Source organism: Colletotrichum aenigma (genome assembly GCF_013390185.1).
Source record: "Colletotrichum aenigma strain Cg56 chromosome Unknown KSG_Cg56_contig02, whole genome shotgun sequence".
Lineage (NCBI taxonomy): Eukaryota > Fungi > Ascomycota > Sordariomycetes > Glomerellales > Glomerellaceae > Colletotrichum > Colletotrichum aenigma.
Window position 1 is genome coordinate 5,287,047 of NW_023500908.1, and position 21,210 is coordinate 5,308,256.

Below are 21,210 nucleotides of genomic sequence, written 5' to 3' on the forward strand. Positions count from 1 at the left end.
ACGCTCCCAAAGAGCTTGTGGTCGGAGGCTGGTGTGGAGTTGTGGAAGAGATCATTCCAGTCAAACGTATGAAACCTGGGCTGAGGACCGGCAGGCGCTCTTGCCGCTGTCAAGGGGCCGTAGATCTTGCTGAGAATTTCGTATTGTAGAAAGGCGCGATAAACACGGCACCGCTCATCAGTTTCCATGTTGTTAATGTTGAAACTGTTCAAGTGATGTTGGCGGAGATCTCTCTGGGTGGTCATCTGAGAATAATGTGGGTTTGACCACGTTGGCAACGTTCGATACGCAAACGGCATTCGAACACTGGTGGCCTTGGACAAATAGTCGGTGATGACACGTCGCAAGCATCCACAGAGGTTATCCAACCTTTCTATGTGGATCTTGTTGTTGGGATCTTTAGGATCAGAGAATGGGTTCAGAAGCCTGTTATTTCTCCAGTCGTCCAAGTGACGGGATATTGACGCTTCATCCGAACCTGGACCTGGAAACAAGATCACAGCCATCGCGGCTTGGAGAAGATCTCCGCTGAGATCTTTCTGGACTTGCAAGCGGCGGATCTGGTTGCGTGATGAGATGGCTGCGTCATGAAAGGCGTTGGACGCTTGAATCGCAGCAGCAATATCGGAGCGGCTCGCCATGCTCTCGAGTATCATCATGACGATTTCAGACGGGATGTGTTCGAACCGAACGGCTGCGTTACGAAAGGCTTTGGACGCTTGAGTCGCAGCAGCAATATCGGAGCGGCTCGCCAGGATCTCGAGTATCATCCGGAGGACTCTAGACGGGACGGGTTCGAACGGATCAGCTGCGTTACGAAAGGCTTTGGACGCTTCAGTCGCAGCAGCAGAATCGGAGCGACTCGGCAGGATCTCGAGTATCATCCGGAGGATTTCAGACGGGATGGGTTTGAACGGATCCATGGCTGCTGTCGTAGAGAAATCAGGGAAATAAAGCCTCTCAAGTCAAGTAGTCGAAGCGACGGAAAATCTGGACAATCTGAATTCGCGTAGTCAAAGACAGCGTGCAATCTGGACAATTTGGAATGGCGCTCGCATACATGGGGACCAAGGTATATATAAAGATACGCGGCCAGTGAACTGTAAGTGCTGATTCCGTGTTTTCACCCAAACCCTCACCGGAAAACCATCGAAGCTGAAATTCAATTCCGATCTCGGTATGGTAAGTCGTCGGGATGTGCACCTGGATGCGAGAATTGAGGCCCCGTGGGGAGCCGCACGGGTTCTCCAAAACCACAAAACCCGGTATCAGGGTGTATGTCTGTAGTTCACACGGGTGGCCGTCTAAATCCGCACGAGACCGTAATTTCAATTGAAAGAATTATCCACGCCGTCACTCACACCGACTTTCGCTGAGGGCATTCCCAAGTGGTCCAAGTCGACATGAAATCAGGCCATTCAGGACTTGTTTCGCAGTGCATATTACCCTAAGGGTCATCAAGTATAGATGGCCATACATAGCGAAACCAGATGGTCTGTCGTTCAGGGGTTAGCAGGTCCGCACAGGATTTACTGTCCGAGATGTGACTTACAGGCCAACAAACAAATGACCAGCAGGAAGCACACCATGTAGATTGGCACTCCGGGAGACCCTGATGAAATGGCGATGATCGGAACCTGTCGTCTGACTAATCTTTCCGTTGCCGGTAAGTTTGAGAAGGGGGTGTTGACGCGGCCAGGCGTGATCGTCCCATCGGTAGGGGAATCGGGATACGTGTATTCGGGTGGCGGATCTTGACTGTCTGATTCGTGTCGGACGTGCACACCGGGAGTCGAAAGTCCATTTCGATAGATGGTGATCCTTTCTGAAGACATAATTCCCGAGTAACCTGATAGAACGGAGATCGCTGGATGAAGCCGTTTTTCTATTTGATATGGCTTCGTGTGTCTCCACCCACATAGATATAGTAAACCAGCCAGGGGAAGTTTGTGAGCTTTATATGTTTAGTTCCGACGTGTGACAGCTCCTGAGCGCCTTCCCGGTTTTCAATGCCCTAGGCGAATGACACACTGAATTGAGGCAACACTCATCGCGGCTAGCGGCATTTACCTCTCCTGCTCGGGTGCCACGGAGGCTGTTGCACTTCACGCCTTTGCGCCGCCAAATCGTGATGCTCCAAGCAGAATACACGGCTTGCTTTTCCGAAATAGATTTGATGCTATCTTGACGCGAGACTCTGCAGCCTTGCGTGAAAGGCGTTAGCTTGAGCCCTAAGGTTGAGACCACGTTTACGCTGGCGTTTCTTCGCAAACTACATAGATTTTATCGAGGACACATATGCAGCGACCCGTCCGATTGGTGCAACCCTCCCTGTTGCCACGCGGATGGCTGGGTCTGGGCAAAAGCGTGGCCTGGACAGAGATACCTGAGAACCGGGTGTGCTTTGAGAGACATCATACTCCTAGATTGGGGCAAACTCACCTCGCCATACTAAACATAGCCTCAATGCTTGAAGAAAACATGAGATGTGCTGTTCTATTACCGAACTACGTGCACATGAAGGTCGTCGTATGTCAAGTTTGATAGGGGATTTGTCCCCTATAATTCGAGTCCCAGGTTGCCAAATGTGTAACCTTATTGTAGTAGGGTGTTGTCCATTTGGTCAACTATCCTTGAACCGCATCCATCTTAGCAGACTCGATTATTTGGCTGAATCTGTTCAACCGTTGGACTAGTAACTGAGGCGGGCCCGTTTTGAAGTTGGTTCAAAATGGGTCATGTGACGTGGACGTAAGCAGTGACTCACGGGTTGGTACTTCGGTTCAGTCCCGAACATTTGATTCGGTCCAGTCCCGAAGGCGACATTTAAAGAGGGGATGCTAGACGAGGCGACGCTAAGCAGACACATTTGACCACAAAACATCGTCAGAGCCTAACCAGCGTTGCAACAACAAGCGAAATCAAACATGGCGTCCAACATTATGGACCATCCGGCAGTGGACCTCTTGAAATCACTGATGTCGATTGTCAGCACCAGCGAGCTTGAACACGGCATCGGTGTGTTTCTGGAACAGCATCTCCAAAGCTTGGGATACACTGTTGAGCGCATTCCAATTGCGCCCGGATCCAGTCGACACAATGTCTACGCCTATCTTGGCTCGGAGAGGACTACGCGGGTGCTTCTCACGGCTCACATGGATACCGTGCCGCCTCACATTCCCCTCACAATCGACGGCGAAATCATCCGGGGGAGAGGCTCTTCTGATGATCTGGGCCCATTGGCTGCTCAAATCCTAGCAGCTGAGGAGCTGAGAAAGGAAGGAAAAGTTCGCGATGAAGGTGACATTGGGCTGTTATTTGTGGTTGGCGAGGAAAATGGAGGACATGGAATGATTGCGGCCAACGACATGGGAGTCACGTGGGAATCAGGCATCTTTGCCGAACCGACTGAAAGCAAGCTTGCGAAAGGACATAAGGGCCAAGTTGCTTTTGAACTTATTGCCAATGGCGTCGCCTGGTAAGTCCACTTTCCACCTTGTATTGATGTGCTACAGAGATGCTCATAATTGAACAACCAGCCATTCAGGATACCCGCACCTCGGTAAAAGTGCAACGTCTGCACTGCTTGCAGTTCTGAATGATCTTTCAGCTGCAAGCTGGCCTGAGTCCGAGCTTCTGGGCCCTTCTACCTTCAACATCGGAACTCTTGAGGGAGGAGAGAAGCACAACATTGTCGCTCCTTCTGCTAAAGCTCTCTGCGAAGTCCGCATGGTCTGTGACTTGCCCGGAATCAAGATCAAGGTTGCGGACATTGTCTCGCGCCACCCAGATATTGAGCTGAAGTGGGTGTTTGAATATCCAGAAGCCTTGCTGGACTGGGAGATAGACGGATTTGAAGCGGCTCCGGTCGCTTTTGGTACGGATGTGCCTCGTCTGCGGGCCGAGTTCTGTAAGAACAGAGTTCTCTACGGGCCAGGCTCGATATTGGTTGCTCACGGTCCTGATGAATACATCCGCGTACCAGAGTTGATAAGCAGCATAGATGGATACAAGAAGCTTGTTCTTCACTTCCTCTAGTTAGCATAATGCATCAGTACTTTTTTTTGGAATGATTCCACATTCAAGATTGCTAGACTGAGCCTCTGGTACTCGGCGTTATACAGATAGTTGTGATACAGCACACTCACAGATTCTTGCATTAAGAGCACATCTTCTCGTAAGTGCTCTGATATACCTTACAATATCCGGGTTGACTGATTAACTTCCAACGGTTTCTGATCAACTGGAACAAGCAAGTTATAAGTCAATATGAGCTTGCTATTCAGCCCCAGTCTTGGCGCACTGCAACAGAAAGGGTAAGCCACAGCACATTTCCAAGGCAACCCTCTTGCACACCTTGTGAACGGCTCGAGAAGCAGCTTTCTTCGGTTTGGGCCTGGATCGGGCCTGGATCGGGCTTGGATTGATCCCATACATATGAATTCAAGGAACTCACACGTGACCAATTACGTAACCCGGAAAATTTTCAAAATTCCTCCTAGACATGATGGGTTCCTTGCAGCTATTCCCAACCACCCTTTTCTGTCCCCACCATTCTCACTGCTCCTGACAACGACCTGTGGCAACACACCTAGTCACCAACCTTATTCTAAGGCAAAGCTCTACAAATCGTCATCTTCTTCTTTTTATTCATTTTATTCCCTTCCCGAAGATGAATCGGATGGAGGCGGTAGGAAAATTTCTCCGCACCCTGTTTCAATTCCTGAAGCCCCAAGACCTACCCGTCGCTGACTACTCTGGCGAACTAGATGCACATCGAGTCCCTCACTCCGAGTCGAAAAGACGTAGCTGCCATCCTCGGCAACTGCAAAGGCTGCTCCAAGTCTGGCTTGCACATATTCACCGACGACATACCCTACGAATGCTTTCTCCACGAGCAGCTCTGCACAGAGATCCAAACCGAAGCTTCCGCTGAGTTCGCGATACGCGGGCTCCACAGCAGACTGAACAGCCTCAATATCCGACTCGATAACCACAAGAGAGCAATCATCACGATAGAAAAGTGTCTCAACACCATCAATCCCAGGCGTCGCGCCACAGCCCTGTGGACTTGCAACACACGCAGGAAGGCCATTGCGCACTTGGAGGCAAGGATTCAACATGACCACCGATATTTGGCAATCAAGCATGGCATATTCGCTGAAAGCCGAGCTGCAATAATCCGGATCCAGAACAGCATCGACAAGTCGGAGAGGGAGCAGGATCCGATCGATAAGGAGTTATGGCAAGAGGAAATAGCCGAAAGATCTCATGAAAACTTGATGGACAAGATACGACAGGCGGATGAAGGAGCATACGAGACCGAGGAGCGTCTGGACAGGTGACGGCACGAAGGCGCCGCTTCCGCTGCATCCCCCATGCCCTTTGAGCAAGTCCTAGGCACTGCACAGGAAGATGTCCAATATCGTGGTATGGCAGGGATGGTCGGGCTGAGCCTTTTGCAATATACCGAAGAAGCGGCTATCAAAGCAGAGGAAGAGGATTTCAACCCCGTTGCTCCGTGGACGACATTGATAAGGCCGAAGTATGACGCTTTATCGGCAGGCTCTACTGACGAATGGAGGCAAAGCCAGACCACTTCAGCTATCAATTCACGGACAGGGTCGGCAAGAATGATGGCACAAGCTACCCATCCCCCGGGACCGCAACGCAGTAGCTCGACAAGATCGCCGAGACATCACCCCTACACCACACCCAGGCATCGTGCGATCTAGGAACAGGCTAATTTAAACTGAGTCCAGAGGAGTCATGGCACACCGGAAGCCCTTTTTCCATTAGCAATAGTCGATGCAAGAGAACTTTCCGAATGGGATGTGATAGTGGAATTGCGTTGATATCTTTGGTTGCCTATGTGCAAAACCTGAAAGAATAAAACAATCCACGGGCCAGATTCCGTGTGCTGGAGTTGATCGTTAGCATAATTGGATATCAGGGATATGTTGGCTCCACTTCCTCTGATCTCAAAGGAACCTCGTTCTTGCAACTCATTGTATCAAGCTGCGCCGCGTATCAAATCATGCACGAAAGCATCTCAAGCCTTACATCCAATCTTCAATTATCTTTATTAATTTGATTCCAATGACTATGAGGCCTCTGGGGCTATTCTGTCGAGTTACATAGGATGTCAGCTGATCTACCATCTTCAGGTAGCTTCCAGCACACAGGTCTGGAGAGATTGAGGCTGTTCAAGGCCATTTATGTACTTCAGTTCGAGATGCCATGAGTCTGACTGAGATCATTCCAGGATCAATCCACTGGATCAAGTGCACTCACGGCGGATGACATAATCAAAGGAAAGTATTTTACGCCAATGGTCCGACGCATTGCATGTTTCCTTGCCCCTATTCCCGACGAAACTCCAACAACTGCTATCATCGACACTACCACCCGCCATCGACGTTCAAATCACAGTTCTGTGGTCCCATCAAACTGCAAAAGAGACAGCCCAATTATAGCCGGTGAACTCAACAGAATCCACGGTACGTAAAAGCTCAATCCCATCCTTCGCATCCAAGTCCAAGTCGCTCACAAAGGGCCACGTAGATGAACGTCGACAGTTACGTGCCGAGCGAATACACCGAATCTTGCGATCTCAGACCATGCAAAGGCTGCGGCAGTTTTGAATGACATCAAGAATCAGCGATTATCTCCTTCCAATGCTTTCTTTTCGACAAACTCCGTACCGAGCGAGAACTCGAACGATCCATCATAATGGACCTTGCCATGCTGAAGAAGCACATATCGACGCTAGATGAGCGTTTCATTTGCCTCGCAACAGAGCTCGCGATGCTGGAAAGCCCAAGTATGGACACCGCGATCATTGGGCGCAGCAGATACCATGTCCAGGACGAAGTTTCCAAATGCCCGGCACCGAGTTCGACTCTTAAGGGAGCTATAGCCGATAAAGAAATACTATACTTGCAAAGTCGAGTTAACATACTCAGCATCCAGCGTAGTATGGTCAAGTTGGAAAAGGGAGAAGATCCGGACGATGACCCACTCTGGCTCGACTATGTGTCGGGAAAGGCCAGGCACGAGATGACCGTCTTATCTGAAGAGGGGGGTTCACAAAAGAGAGACCAGTCACTTCAGCTTATGGACGAGGACATTTTACCTTCAGCTCAAGACGAATCTCCAGGACAGTCAATTTTGCGGCGAGAGTTCGGAGGACCGCACGTCATACAGAGTGTCGATAGCTGTGCAAGTATTGAGGAAGATGACTCAAGCTCCTCATCCCAGAGGTCGTCTATCTCGCGCGAGCAGTCCCCCTATGAGCTACCTCAGCTGCCTGTCCCCGGATCAGCATCTAGGATCTTGCCAGGCATAGCCCGGCCATCTTCTCAGAGAACGTTGCCCAAACCGCCAATTCTGTTTGGACCGGCTCGAAACACCAGAGGAAATTCTTCAAGGTACAAGCCATACGAATCACGCTCGTGAGATAAATGGAGAACAGAGCTCTTTGTCTGTTTAGTGCGATAGCTAAACAAACATGTATATAGATAGTTGAGAGTGCCTTCTGTGTGTCCTTTGCTCGCGGCATCCAGCCGCTACAAGATATTCAGCACTTGTATCGATTTCATCTTTTTGCATGCTGTTTTCGAGTCGTTACCCAAGACGTTTCGTTCCGCGTGTTCTCTTTTCGCTGTACAGGGTCGCTCTACAGGTTGAGTAAAACCTGATTTCGTATTTGTGTCAATGGAGACATCCAAAGTCTAATGCGTGTCCGACGTACCGTTCCTACTTACCGGCGTTTGCGAGGACTAAGACCAAGTAGCTATCGACTGCAATTTGGCTTCGCCTTTGTTTCAAGAAAGCAATCTGGAGACAGAGTAAAATCAAGATAGTTCCACACTATGTCTTGACGTCAATATCTGAGCTTTTATCTCGGCTTTTACCCATCACTGACGTTATCATTCCTATTATGTTATAGTGAGCGTTGATCGTGGTTCATCTGCCGATACGTGTACTGATGAAAGCATACCTGGCAAATAACGTCAACCTAAAACCTACCTACCTATGCTTTTATTGAACATCAATTTACCTCCACTCATGAAGCTGAGTCTGAAGTTATCTATGCGGACTTGAGGTCCTGATGTCCATGGATTAGGGAACCGCAATCAGACCGCACCTCGTTGCGTCATTTTACAAGGCCTCAAACCCATATGCACTGAATTGAATCGTTCCCGAATCGTTCCGGAAACGTTTCCGAATCGTTTCCAGGCGAGATGATTACTACTTTAAACATGATTTCCCAGTTACATAAGCAATTGATGTTCATAAATAAGGATAGCCCGTCACGTCTCTTTTTCGCGTCATGCATCAATCCCAGCCTCTTCTCACCGCCTCATCGTCGCCCACGCCCGACGTTTTTCTCGACATCGCCACCACCACGCTGCCTTCGTAGCAAAACAAATTTGAACTATTTTCGACTTCACCCATCAAACTGTATGTGCCCTTCCACCCCGAATTTACCGTCGAACCACCCTGCTAATGCCCTCTGCCTCACAGATGACAACCATTCAAAGCCTTCTCGCGAAGCGCACGAGCGCGTTCGCAATACTCGGACCCTGCCATGGATGCGGCACATCACAGACGCACACCTCCATCTCCACATTCGAATGCTCCCTCTTCGAGCGGCTCAGTGCCCATATGCAGGCAGAATTTGAGGCCGAAGGCCAGATGACATTTCTTAAAGACAAAGACGTTTTTCTCTCCCTACGCTTGGGTCAAATCGGCACCGATGTCCTGGACTTGGAGCGGAAGATTGGAAGCGAGACCCGCGGACGCGCCGCAGCCCAGAAACGCCGGGACGAGCTCAAATGCGAACAGGCCGAGTTGGAAAAGTTGCGCGAGGAGATCAAAAAAGCCTTGAGGACAGGGGAAGTCAACCGAGAGGTGGCAATACTGGGGGCCGCTGAGATCGAAGGCGATATCCGAGCATTGCATAGGATAAGCGATCGGGATGAGAAGGATCAGTGGATTCGTCTGCGTTTGGAGAGACACGTCGAAGAGATGAGGGAGGATAGAGCAAAGGCCGAGGAACTGTTCGGTCCGAACTGGGAGGAGCGCATTGCTGAACTGGAAGCAGGCGTTTGATATTGTGGTTACTGGGAAAGTTGCTGTTTCTGGGATTCTGATACATTTTCTATTGTATCTGATAAATAGTCAGGTGATACCATCCTGCACATCGGTACAGCATATGGTCCCCAAACAAAATCAGTCGAGTCTTGTTTGAACAAGCTTTTATTAGGGACAACCTCAACTTAGGTAACAATCTGTCAATCGAAGATGAACTATTGCTAGAATGTGTGGGAATATGTTCTGGGAGCCATCTCCGACCCTTGGTCATGGAACGACGCTGGTCTTGGGGGTTCAAACCGCTCTTCAACAGTATCTGTTGTCGACGCCTCAGCTAATCCCTCACCCAGATCGATTTGCGAGGCTCTCTTGCTCTCCACGAGATTTGAATACTGCTTTCCCTCATACTTAGTCTCCTCGACGTCAATGCGGCGTCCACTCATGTACATCTTCCTCGCTGCGTCCTCCATGTCGGCCACAGACTTGCCAGACTCCTTTAGCAACCCGCCGATGTCGTTTCCATGCCGAAGGGCCGCCAGTGAGCTACTCTTCCACAACGGCACATCTACGTTGCTTCCTGTGTTGATGATCGTCATCAACATCAACGTGCAGGCCAATGTCAGTACAGTAACATGCAATGCTATCCACTGCCACTTGACCTCGTACAACACAACAGTGCTGCCCACCAGCCCTTCATAGGTCATGGTGTTCATTCCATTGCGAGCGACGTCGGCGTCCTCGTGGGTTCGCCTGATCTCATTCGTCATGCTCATAGCCATGGATTCAAAGACTGCGGAGACGCCCGCAAAGTCGGACCGGCTAAGTGACACCAGCCTGTTCAACGCCGGTGGCTGGGCTGCGGCATAGAGGGACTTGACTGGTCCAAACGATGCGCCGTTGAAGTCGACAGCATTTTCCATGCCCTCAAGACGGCTAAGCTGAGCGCAAACTTTAGTATCGTTGAACCAGGGCTCCCATCGAAACAGAGTTTGGATGTAGGCGCTAATTGATTTGACAGATTCCGACTGGATCGTCACCTGGTTTCTTGAGGACTGCATCTGCCAATCGTCTTCCTTTGAGTCTTTTACGATCTCGAGAGGGTTTTTGGCGACGACGGACCAAAGCTTGTGGAATTCCAGACTCCGCAACTCGTCTGGGGGGGGGGGGGGGGGGGGGCGCGGTACTCTGGCGGTATTCGGTCGTATTTGTCGTTAATATTCAAGTAAATATTTTTTGGTAAGTCCCATGAAAACTCTGACCGCTTAGTATTAGCAATTTCTGCGACGGTTTCTTCTAGGCGACCATTTTCGACCTTTGAGGTGATGCGTTTGGCGCAGTAGTAGAGGCCGCACTCTAACGCCTTCAGTGACACGTTTGGCCAAGTCACCTCAGGCGGTTGAGGTTCTTCCGACCACGGATCTAAATCCTTCAACGCTCCAGACGCATTCAACGCCTTGATATCTGCGTATATAATACTCATAGACCATAATAGAGTGTCAATGTCCGTCATGGTGACTGTCTTATTTGGATTCCCGGTACCGAAAGATGTAGTAGTATATGATTCACTGCTATACTTTTGGCGGTGGTAAGGTTGGCAGCCTTCGGTGCTGGCGATGTAGTGGCCGTTGGGAAGGCTGAATCCAGTGGCGTACATGGTTGACCCGTTGACGATGATCCCAGGTGTATTAGCAGTATGATATGGCTTGATTGTGTTCAGCAATTCGTCGTAGTTACCGGGCATTCGGGTGAGATTGACGGAGAGATCTGTGCATCTATGGCATACACCAAGGGTTACGAATGGCTCGAAGGTGCAGTTTCCTGAGGAGCACCGGAAAAGAGTTTCCCGTTGCAATTCTTCCGGCGATTTGTAAAAGCCACTCATGATTACCCCTTCCATTGAGGGTGGAATGCTAGTAGTGATATTCCAGAACTCGAATTCTGCTGTTGTGGTAGATGCATTGCGTTCCCAATCCCAAGTCAAATTGGTGAAATGAGTCTTCTCCGTGTGTGCAACGCCCAAGGAGTACTCTGCTGCTCGTGAAATAAGTGCCGAGGTGTCGTTGTTTGATTTGTCGTACACGATAGCTTCGCGAAGTCTAAGTAGCTGCTGGGCAAAAGGATCTAGGGCGAGGGCAACTATGGTCAGGACAGCCCCAAATTGGGCAATAGACCTAGTGGTCGATATTAGCGCCCATGTATTCCGAAGCGCATGGGCATGATTTGATACGTACGCTCCTTTCGTTCTCGACAGCACCCTCAGGCTGCCCAAAGGACCACGTGCAGCCCCGTCGAGTCGATCGAAATCGATCATGAGCCTGTCTTCCCTAGCGTACAGAATCCACTTCCATTGAGCCATACATTCCGAGAGAACGAAAGCTACAGCAGCTTTGACAGTGACTGAAAGAACAGATATAACGGCATTGATCGTGAATCCCATCTGGTTGAAAATGGGGCGATTGTTGAATTTGCCGAGGAGGATCGCCATCGTAGTAAGTGCAGCAACGGCACCTGCGAGGGCCCAAATCTGCTGGCCCCAAACCGACCATCGAAGTGTAGTGAACATGTTTGAAAAGCAACGAAGAAATGGGATGCACTCTTTCCGCCATTTGTCCCACCGGAGACGGCTATCTTCGCTGATCCTGGGACTTATATTACCCCTTGTGGGCTCACAGCTCTGTTGGCGTCATGCGTCGTCTCAGCCACGAGCCGAAACGAAATTTCTACTGTGTTCCCCTGTGTTTCTCTCGTCGGCACACATACACAGGACGCAATCGTGGCGGTGACCTTTGCTGTGCCATCCGTACGACAATGACGTAAGCTTCCGAGATGCACGAGTTGCAGATGAACGAGATACAACAGCATTCATTTGGCGGTCATTTGCATTTGTGCTACCTCTTTAGTGCATGTCACTTCAACAAAACTCAGCTCTAGCGCTGATATGTTAGTCGATCTACAGCCACTGCGACCACAGAAATCGCCTCAGCGGCTGACTCTCCAAGGGTGAAGTTGTACTCTCCTGCCTCCACAAGCCATTCCCGCCCAGCCTCATCGAACGACGCAAAATCCTTCGCCACAACAGACAGCTGCACAGTAGTCGTTTTGCCCGGCGCAAGACGGACCTTGTCAAACGCAACAAGCACTTTTACTGGCGTGTCCGGGGATGAAGTCGCCTTGCCAGCGTAAACCTGCACCACGGCACCGCCCTCAAGCTTGCCAGTGTTGGTAACATCCACCGTGACATCAAACTGATCACCGCCCTTCTTGGCCACAGCAAAGTTGGCGTACTCAAAGCTCGTGTAGGACAACCCAAAGCCAAAGGGGAAGTTAACCTTGGACCTCTCAACGCGGTCGTAGTGCCTGTACCCCACAAACACGCCCTCCTCATACGTAACCCTCAACTGCCCGTCGACACGTTCACCAGGGAAGTTCCCGTGCGCCGGCGCGTCCTCGACCCGCGCCGGGAAGCTAACGGGCAACTTACCCTCGGGGTTCACCGCGCCCGTGAGGACGTCCGCGATGGCGTTGCCGCACTCCTGCCCCGGGAACCAGGACTGGGCCAGCGCGGAAATGTTGCCCAGCCAGGGCATCGCTACCGCGACGCCGGTGGAGTTAACCACGATCGTGTTCTTATTCGCCTTCGCCACGACCTCGATAAGTCCGTCCTGGTCGCAGGGGAGGTGGAAGGATTCTTGGTCGCGTCCTTCGGTCTCCCACTGCGGATCGTGGCCTGTGAATACAATCGCTAGGTCCGCGGCGGCGGCTACCTTCGCCGCCTCGCCCTGTAAATCTGCGTCGTGATCCGACTCAAGCGCGAAGCCCATCCTCACACCCGTCCTGCCCTCAAGAATCTCCAGACCAATCTTCGTCGGCGGCTTGCTGTGTATACGGAGACGGTACGTCCTGCCCGCCTCGAAAGCGTGCTTGATCTCCGGCTCGTTCGCCGCAAGGAACAGCGCGCCCATGGGATCCGCGCAGTTGCCCGTCTGCTCAAACACAACTTCGTTATCAACTAAAACCTGCGTGGGCCCGATGCCGGAGCAGGCGATGTAATGCGTCCCCGACTCCGCCGGCGTGAAGTCGCCGACAATATCAAGCGTCTTCCACATCGACTCCTGCGACCCGAGCGGAGAGTACGCAGAGTTCGGGTAGCTGTGCAGCACCGAGACGGGCTCGTCGCCCGCTTGGCCGTGGAAGTCGTAGAACAGCCTGCTAAACCCGGGCTGGCCGTCGAGGCCAACAATTTTCCCGACCCGGCCGTCCGCGCTGATGGGCGGGAGGAGGCGCTCCTTGTGCGCGCCCTTGGCATAGCTGAACTCGACGTCCTCCCCGAGGGCGGCGTGCAGCGCGTCCCATGGCGGGAGGCGGTAATGCGCATTCACACTCGCGCTCCCGCCGCCGTGCGCGAGACCGTCCTTGGCGTACCCGATCAAGGCGATCTTCTTGCCCCTAACTTTCTCCTTCGTCAGGGGCAGGATCCCGCCTTCGTTCTTCAGCAGTACGATGCCCCGCGCCCCGGCATCGCGGATGAGGGCGCGGTGCTCCGGCCGGTCGATCGCCTTCTCGACGGTGATGGTCGGATCGCGGAACCCGTTCAGCTGCTCCGTCCACTCCAGAATCGTGCGCACCCGCTCGTCAATCACATCCTCCGTGAGCTCCCCCTTCTCGACCGCCGCCAGCACCGCAGCCGGCTTGCGTATCCTCGGCGGGCCGGGCATCTCAATGTCCAAGCCGGCCTTGATCCCCTCCGCGACGGAGTTCGTCCCGCCCCAGTCGCTCATCACCAGCCCCTTCCACCCCCACTCCCCCCTCAACACCTCCTTCAGCAGCCACTCGCTCGAGTCGCAGTGCACCCCGTTGACAAGATTATACGCCGACATGACCGCCCACGGCTTTGCCTCCTTCACGGCAGTCTCAAACGGGCGTAGATAAATCTCCCTTAACGCGCGCTCCGAAATCGTCTCGTCGACCGTCGTCCGCGCCGTCTCCTGCTCGTTGGCCACAAAGTGCTTAATCGTCGCCGAGACCCCTAACCCCTGGCACCCACTGATCATCTCCGCGGCGAGCTTGCCGGCCAGAAACGGATCCTCGCTGTAGGACTCGAAGTTGCGCCCGCCGAGCGGGTGGCGGTGGATGCAGACGGTGGGCGCGAGCAGGCAGCGGGCGCCCTTGGCGCGGGACTCCTGGGCGAGGGCGGCGCCGACGGCGCGGGCGAGGCGGCGGTCGAAGGTGGCGGCGATGCTGCAGGCGGCGGGAAAGCAGGCGGCCTTGGTGCTGCCGTCGATGGCGGCGCCGCGGGTGCCGTTGGGCCCGTCGGTGGTCTTGATGGCGGGGACTTTGGAGGGGACGTCGCCTGTTTCGACGAAGTTGCGGCCGGCGAGGAGGCGGATCTGGTGAAGGGTTAGTGAGATGTTTTGCGTGAGAGGGGTGTTACAGAAAGAGATACTTTTTCCTCGAGCGTGAGGCTCTTTAGGATTGCTTCGGTGTCTGTCTTTTCAGCCATTTTGACGGGTTGGTGTGAAGAGAGTTCACCTGTAGAGGCAACTCATCGTGAACGACTGCGGTTCATAAGGCTCATTTTATCACCCCGCGATTCAAGCTGTTAAAGATCCGAGTGGGGGGCCATCGCGGAGGTCGGAACTCGGAACGGCTGGTGTTGGCGGGGCCCTCCGCATTTTGGCAGTGAGGGGTGACAGCGCCAGGTGATGACGACTTTGGAGCTAAGATGTTCTCCGGATGGCTTCACCAATGGGGTGCTAAAGATTGCTCAATCGGGAGATATGGGCTGGCCGGGGCCCCGCTGTTCGGAAGAGAGGCCGGGAGGGGGGGGGAGGCCGGAGGGTAAGGTGAAGGCCGATAAGAGCGTTGTGCGGCAAGGTTTATCTCGGGCCGGGTGTTTGACTTCTTGGACGGATGTTGCGCCTGTTTAAGAATAAAGATTGAATGTTGCCGCAAAGATGAAGGTGAGGGGAGTCTATGACTAATTGAATCACTGTGCTTTTGTCTTCGGTTGAGACATGTGGGCCAGCGTCTTGAAGCTTCCATTATTTATGCTCTGTCCAAGAGACATAGTAGGAAATAGCACCCACCCCCAGCTAAACATGATCTTCTAGATGAAGAGGCGCTGACACATAAAGTCATCAAGTGCTGGCAGAAACGGGACACGCTTTCTTATCGAATCAATTCCCCTCAACCAAAGAGAGAACCAATTGAAAACCACAAAGAATTTCTCACCCCAAAGTCCGCAGTAATAAGCAGCCCCCTGAGTCCCTCTACGCCGGCGAGGCGGAATTCAATTGGTCAGCGGCAAATTTCTCCCAGTCGGCCGGACGCTCCGGTTGCTCCGTCTGACGCACCGAGCGCGTCTTTGAACGAGATGACAGAAGCTAAAAGTCTCCGAGGAAGACCACAACAGGGTTATTCGTATGCAGGAAGATCCAATCAAGACAGGAACAGTTGGAAGAACTAGGGCTACATTTGCAACAAATTGTAAACCCCCATATCCACCAGCAATGCAGCCCTATGTCCCTCTCTTAGGTGGACTTGGGATGACTCGAAATACATTAGGCCGCCCACCCCTGAGACACTGCAAAGTCGCGTTTTTCCATATGTGCTGAATAAAGCGAACGTCATCCATTCAACAGTCCGCCGCCCAAAGTCCACCGCGCCCACGCTAAGACACCGCGCGCGGCTCGGACTTTCTGGACCTTTGGCAACGTCCCCAGTCTCCATTCCCTCAGAGCCCATTCTCCATAAATAAGCACCTTTTTCTTCTTCTCATCATCAACTCCCTTTGGTGATGTTCCCACGGTAGTCCAACTCCCCAACACCACGATGCCGCCACCTCCAGAATCCGCACCAGAGCACGAGGCCCAGTCCAACGGCCATGACTCCGGCGCAGAGACGGCCTCCAACGGCTACACATACAACACCACACCATCACCACCACCCAGACCCGTCGTCCCGGCGCCCCAGCGCGCCCTCGCCCCGGACCTCCTCCGCGGCCTGCTGATGCTCTTCATGGCCTTCGACCACAACACCGTCGGCCTCAATGCCTGGCGCCACTCCACGGGCCCGCCCGACGGCGAGCGCGACGCCGTCCCCGTCGACTCCTGGAACTGGTGGTTCGGCTACCTCGTCCGCACCCTCTCCCACCTCTGCGCCCCGGGCTTCACCTTCCTCCTCGGCATGGGCGTCGTCTACTTCGGCCGCTCCCGCAGCAGGCTCGGCTGGTCCGCCGCCCGCATGGCCCGCCACTTCGCCGTCCGCGGCGCCGTGCTGACGCTGGTCTCCGTCGTCCTCGGGCTTGTGCTCACGGGTGGCAGGTTCTGGTTCATGAACGTCGTCCTCGTCGCGCTGGGGGTGGACTATGTCCTTGCGGGACTCCTCTGGCTCGGCATCGCGACCACAGAGCCTCGCCTTGCCGCCCTTCTCGACCGGTACATCCTCACAGATGGCGAAGGCGGCCGCGAGAGGGAACCTCTGCTCGAGCACGCAGGCCACCACACCCCCTCCGGCACCAAACCCTCCTCCAAAGCGACCGCCATCTCCTGGCACGCCCACAACGCCCTCCTCCTCGCCCTCTCCCTCGTCACCATCTGGTGGAACATCTGGCTCTCCCCCACCCACGGCACCTGCACCACCACCGCCACCTCCTCCTCCGCCAACGACTTCTGGCGCTTCTGGTTCTTCGAAGTCATCTCCCCACACGTCGTCTCCCCCTTCCCGCCCCTCGCATGGCTCTCCTTCGCCATCCTCGGCCTCCTCTACGCCCGCCTCGTCACCGCCCGCCCGCACCTCCCCGTGCCGTCCCAAGTCTGCGCCAACATCGCCGCCGGCCTGCTCTTCCTCGCCGCCTTCGTCCTCACCCGCGTGCTGCGCGTCGGCAACCTCTCCGAGCACTGCCTCCGCGCGCCCGAGCACCGCGCCCACCCCGCGACAAACCCTTACCTCGCGTCTCCGGCGTCCTTCTTCTACATCGTAAAGTACCCGCCCGACGTCGCCTTCTACTGCTTCACCCTGGCGGGCACCTTCTTCCTGCTGGCCGCCTTCTCGGCCGTGCCGCCCAAGTTCGCGACGCGGTGGCTGGGCGTGCTGCTTGCCTTCGGGACGTCCGCGCTGTTCTTTTACGTGGTGCACATGGTTATTCTCATGAGCATGTGTTTGTTGCTGGTGGCGCTTATCGGGCGCGACACGGGGCTGCCGCCGCCGCCGGACGGACGGCCCGCGACGGGCGTGGACAATGTGTGGGTGTGGGCGCTCAACTGGGCGTTTGTGATGAGCGTGATGTACCCGCTGTGCAGGTGGTACAGCGGCTTCAAGAAGAAGAGAGGCGCGGATTCGGTGTGGAGGTTCTTTTAGAGTTGCATGTCGCGATGGGTGGGTTGGATGACGCCATGGTGGTTTAAGTAATCCGTCCTAGGTGTTTGCTTATCATGATGATGCTGATTAGATACCATCACCATGTTGGAAGCTTATCTTTATCTCACTTGATCTGAATGCAGTGCAGATTTCATGGAACAAATGGAAAGAATATTCAGTCTAAACGTGTTGGTATCTAAACTCCGCGTGTATCATTCAATCCCACAACTCCGGTGCCCCCCAACCCTGCCCCGGTCGAACGAACTGGGTATATAAAGACAACACAATCTACAACTATAACCACCAGTATTCATCTACTTCCATCTCGGCTGCGCCGCCGGCGTCGGGTACGGCTGCACCCTGCTCCTCCTCCTCGTAACCCTCTGCGGCCTCCCCGACGCCGAAAGCGCCCCGGAGCTCCCGGCGCTCGCCCCGTGCGCTGCCGCCGCTTCCGTAGCCGGCGCCGCGGTCTTCCCCGTCCGCGCCGCCCTCGTCACTCTCGTCGCGGCAGCCTTCTGATTCGCCGTCACAGGCTCCTTCTTCGCCCTCGTCGCCGTCGTAGGCCGGCTCGGCTCAGACCTTGTCTGGCTCTCCACCCTCCTCGCTGTCCTCAGCGCCCTCCCGGTCGTGGTGGTCGTGGTCTTCGTCGGCGACGGCGGTGCAGTCACCGGAGCAGCCGCCGCAGCGGCAGTCCTCCCGCTCCGGCCGCGCGTCTTCAACGGCGCCGGCGCAGCAGCCCGCCTCGCGGCCCCGGACCTCGTCGCCGCAGGCGTAGGCGGCACGGCCACTGTCACAGCTACCACCGGCGCCGCGGGCTCCGACTCGGCGCCCTCCTCCGTGACCAGCGTCGGGTCCTCGTCCGGCGGCAGATCGCTCCGCCGCGCCGCCGCCCACTCCTGCACCCTTCTCTCCCTCGCAACCTGCTCCTCGTCCACTTCCGCGCCCTCGCCCGCCAGCCGCTCCGCCACGCGCAGCTTCGTCCACGACGACTTCATAATCTGCCGCTGCGCCTCGCTCTGCCTCAACCACTTGCAGAACCGCTCGTTACTCCGCTGCCACCTCCTCGCATCCCCCTCCTCATCCTCACCCTCCCCATCTTCTTGTGGCTGTTCCCGCTCCCAGCTCGGCTCACTACTCTTCGCCTCCAACGCCTCCTGTTCCTCCAGCGCGCTGACCGCCCGGCCCGCCTCAAAATACCGCCCCGCCGCCGCGATGGCCATCTCCTCCGCAGCCTCGAGGTTCGACCGCGCCGTCAGGCACACGTCGCCGTGCGCCCCAAGGTCGCGGCGCACCCTCTCGCGGCGGTCCTCGGCTGCCGCGAGCGCGGCCGCGAGCGCCTCGATGGCCTCGTTGGCGTCCTCGAGCTCCTGCATCTGCCGCTTCATCAGGGTGAGGGACGTCTCGCAGAGGGAGCGCGCGCGCTCGAGGGCGGCGTCGGCTTGTAGTTTGTCGCGCTCGGCGTCGTCGCGCTCGTGGATCGCGCAGCGGTGGTCGAGGAAGGTGGTGTGTTTGCCCGAGTGGCCGCAGTTGCGGCAGGCATCGGGGTCCATGGCCGGCTTTGAGGCCGGACTGGCTTGTGTCTCGGGTCGGTGGTTGTATGTTGTCCCGTGCTTGCCCGTCCCGCACTTTCCGGTGTGTTGTTGGTTCCAATCTCGGTCTTCCGGATCAGGCGTATGTTCGTGCTTTGCTCGAGCTTGCTTCAATGCTTTCCGTCCCTGTCCGTCGGGGGAGGAGGGGACCCGGTGTGGCTGTGGCATTGTAGTGTAAGCAATCAAGCTTCTCAATGACGGGAACCATCTCCCATTCCCATGTCCAGCCCTAAGAGAGCTATGCAGGGGAGGGGATCCGGAAGATTGACAATCTGCCTCACCTCTCTTTTGTCAGGTTTCTTGCGAATCTCCAAGATCGATCTTGCCTCTGCGGTGGAGATGGGTTTATCACGAGATAGTCCAGAATGCAAAAGCAAATGTAGGGATCAAAGGTGGACGGCGGGAAAAACGTGGTAAATGGGGGAGGGGAAGGGGGCCCATGGGAATGGATGGGGATGGTGTCAGGTTCAAAAAGCAATCGAACCTCGCGAAACGGCGCAGCTCCATTGGCAACGAGGCCGGGGTTCTGACGTCTGCCCACCAACAGCAGCAGAGGAAAAAAGGGTCACGATCCTCTTTTTTGTGTCCACGGTTCCCGCTTCGAAAGATTTGCGGTGGGTTCTTGTGCAAGCAGGCCAGGGGTTGGGCAGAGCCAGCCAAAGTGTGGATAGCTTGGGCTCGTTACGAGTTAGCGATGACGGATATTGCAGCTCCATCTAGTATATGCCAGATGAGTTTTACCGGAACCTTGGGTTCGAAAGGTTTGGACCCTGCTGCGTATGAGAGAAGCACATTTCGCACTGAACAAACTTGTGATGCTCTGGTGATACGAGTTTGAGGGATTTGTGCTTGACCGACTCTTTGCAACTGACTCCAACTGTGCATGCTGCAGCTCCAGTGACGGCGAGTAATGAATTGCCTCTTCCTGCCTCACCGACATCTTTCACAAATCCGTCACGTCACGCGATGATGCGTGCTGCATACGTATGTACGCCCAAGCACACACGACTCGCAAGCCATGTCACCCGGCAGCTCCTCGCTCCCAGCGGCCTGGTAATAAACTCCCAACACTACTGCGCGGCCTGCCGGAACGCATGCGACCCTGACATTCCGGGTGGGCATGTTCAAGACACAGAGCGAGCGAGTGACGGACCAGAGAACTTCTAGAACCTCCACTGTTTCATTGGGGCCGCCTTCTGTGCCGATTCGTTGCACAAGGTGCATGGGGGGGGGGGGGACGCACACCCTTTGCAACTTGCAGCGCGGCCGTTGCTCCGTCAGAAGAAGAAAACAAAAGGATATTTTTGATGATCTCCATAAGAGAAGGCCCCAGAATTTACATAAAATCTGTTAGGTTTTGGGTAGCTCTCCACCGAGATTGCTTCCCAAAGCGGCAAGGCGTCTTCAGGTGAGCCCCGTTTTGAGGAGACGGCGGGTTCTTGCTGGGGTGAAGAAACTCGCACTTTCGGCTGCGGCGTCCAGGAAACGAGCTCCTGGGGCAGAGCACCCCCTACCTGGTCCGACGACCCTGGGATTTGGCAGGGTCCTGTGACAGGGATAGCTCCGAGGCGAGAAGGGGGCAACAACGGGGTTTTCTTGGGTCTGAAGCTCCGCAAGGTGGAATTCATAAAGGAAATGTTTTGTGCAATGATGCAAGAGAGTGTTGGAAACTGTGCGCACAGTGTTCGTTTCGTTCCGCGGTTTGCGTATGCGTTCCCGGCGCCGGCGGCGGATGTGACGGGTGCATTGTGGCCCCGCCGGCCCGCTCCCGCTCCCGAGTAAGACTCGGGCCATGCGAGCGGATAGTGTGTGCTTTTGGAAGCACGCCAGTCGATCGAATTGGCTCATGTTCTTCGTCTGCTGTCTGCAACCCATCCCAAGCGTCATCATTGATGCTTCGCCTTGTTCGAAGGATGAAGCTTGAGGATTCCTCATTTGGCGGGTAGCTGACCGGAGGAATATGACTGATATTGACTGTGTTGTGGTATTCTTGCTCGAAAATGTGTAGTAAAATATCTCGTCCCACATAGGTCTCATCATTTGTTCGTCCTGTCATTCCCCTCAACTCGGATACGGCTGCGTCCTCCGTGTCCGCCGGGTCGTTCGCTGCGGCCGGCCGGAAGCAGCTGGAGAAGCCGGGGCACGGGGAGTCGCGGGGATACTC

The 21,210-nt window shown here is 54.8% G+C and overlaps 8 protein-coding genes across 8 annotated transcripts; 4 read left to right on the forward strand and 4 right to left on the reverse strand.

The window, feature by feature from the left end:
* Positions 1-1,457: 1,457 nt before the first annotated feature.
* CGCA056_v003445 (uncharacterized protein) lies at positions 1,458-1,835 on the reverse strand (the record flags this gene model as incomplete). The annotated part of the gene is made up of 2 exons (XM_037318702.1): positions 1,458-1,495; positions 1,553-1,835. 2 exons carry the CDS (start codon positions 1,833-1,835, stop codon positions 1,458-1,460), a joined length of 321 nt encoding a protein of 106 aa, XP_037183191.1.
* Positions 1,836-2,927: 1,092 nt separating this feature from the next.
* CGCA056_v003446 (Peptidase M20 domain-containing protein) lies at positions 2,928-4,038 on the forward strand (the record flags this gene model as incomplete). The annotated part of the gene is made up of 2 exons (XM_037318703.1): positions 2,928-3,478; positions 3,540-4,038. The coding sequence occupies 2 exons, from the start codon at positions 2,928-2,930 to the stop codon at positions 4,036-4,038; spliced, it is 1,050 nt and encodes a 349-aa protein (XP_037183188.1).
* A 634-nt stretch (positions 4,039-4,672) lies between these two features.
* Positions 4,673-5,345, forward strand: CGCA056_v003447 (uncharacterized protein; the record flags this gene model as incomplete). The annotated part of the gene is made up of 2 exons (XM_037318704.1): positions 4,673-4,690; positions 4,770-5,345. The coding sequence occupies 2 exons, from the start codon at positions 4,673-4,675 to the stop codon at positions 5,343-5,345; spliced, it is 594 nt and encodes a 197-aa protein (XP_037183189.1).
* A 3,184-nt stretch (positions 5,346-8,529) lies between these two features.
* Positions 8,530-9,117, forward strand: CGCA056_v003448 (uncharacterized protein; the record flags this gene model as incomplete). Its single annotated transcript, XM_037318705.1, has 1 exon — positions 8,530-9,117. One exon carries the CDS (start codon positions 8,530-8,532, stop codon positions 9,115-9,117), a length of 588 nt encoding a protein of 195 aa, XP_037183180.1.
* A 203-nt stretch (positions 9,118-9,320) lies between these two features.
* Positions 9,321-11,662, reverse strand: CGCA056_v003449 (uncharacterized protein; the record flags this gene model as incomplete). Its single annotated transcript, XM_037318706.1, has 3 exons — positions 9,321-10,032; positions 10,359-11,270; positions 11,331-11,662. The coding sequence occupies 3 exons, from the start codon at positions 11,660-11,662 to the stop codon at positions 9,321-9,323; spliced, it is 1,956 nt and encodes a 651-aa protein (XP_037183181.1).
* Positions 11,663-12,020: 358 nt separating this feature from the next.
* On the reverse strand, positions 12,021-14,599 carry bglB-2 (Beta-glucosidase B; the record flags this gene model as incomplete). The annotated part of the gene is made up of 3 exons (XM_037318707.1): positions 12,021-12,024; positions 12,091-14,486; positions 14,543-14,599. The coding sequence occupies 3 exons, from the start codon at positions 14,597-14,599 to the stop codon at positions 12,021-12,023; spliced, it is 2,457 nt and encodes an 818-aa protein (XP_037184088.1).
* Positions 14,600-15,930: 1,331 nt separating this feature from the next.
* Positions 15,931-17,457, forward strand: CGCA056_v003451 (uncharacterized protein; the record flags this gene model as incomplete). The annotated part of the gene is made up of 1 exon (XM_037318708.1): positions 15,931-17,457. The coding sequence occupies one exon, from the start codon at positions 15,931-15,933 to the stop codon at positions 17,455-17,457; it is 1,527 nt and encodes a 508-aa protein (XP_037182835.1).
* Positions 17,458-17,771: 314 nt separating this feature from the next.
* On the reverse strand, positions 17,772-19,214 carry CGCA056_v003452 (uncharacterized protein; the record flags this gene model as incomplete). The annotated part of the gene is made up of 1 exon (XM_037318709.1): positions 17,772-19,214. The coding sequence occupies one exon, from the start codon at positions 19,212-19,214 to the stop codon at positions 17,772-17,774; it is 1,443 nt and encodes a 480-aa protein (XP_037182838.1).
* Positions 19,215-21,210: the final 1,996 nt, after the last annotated feature.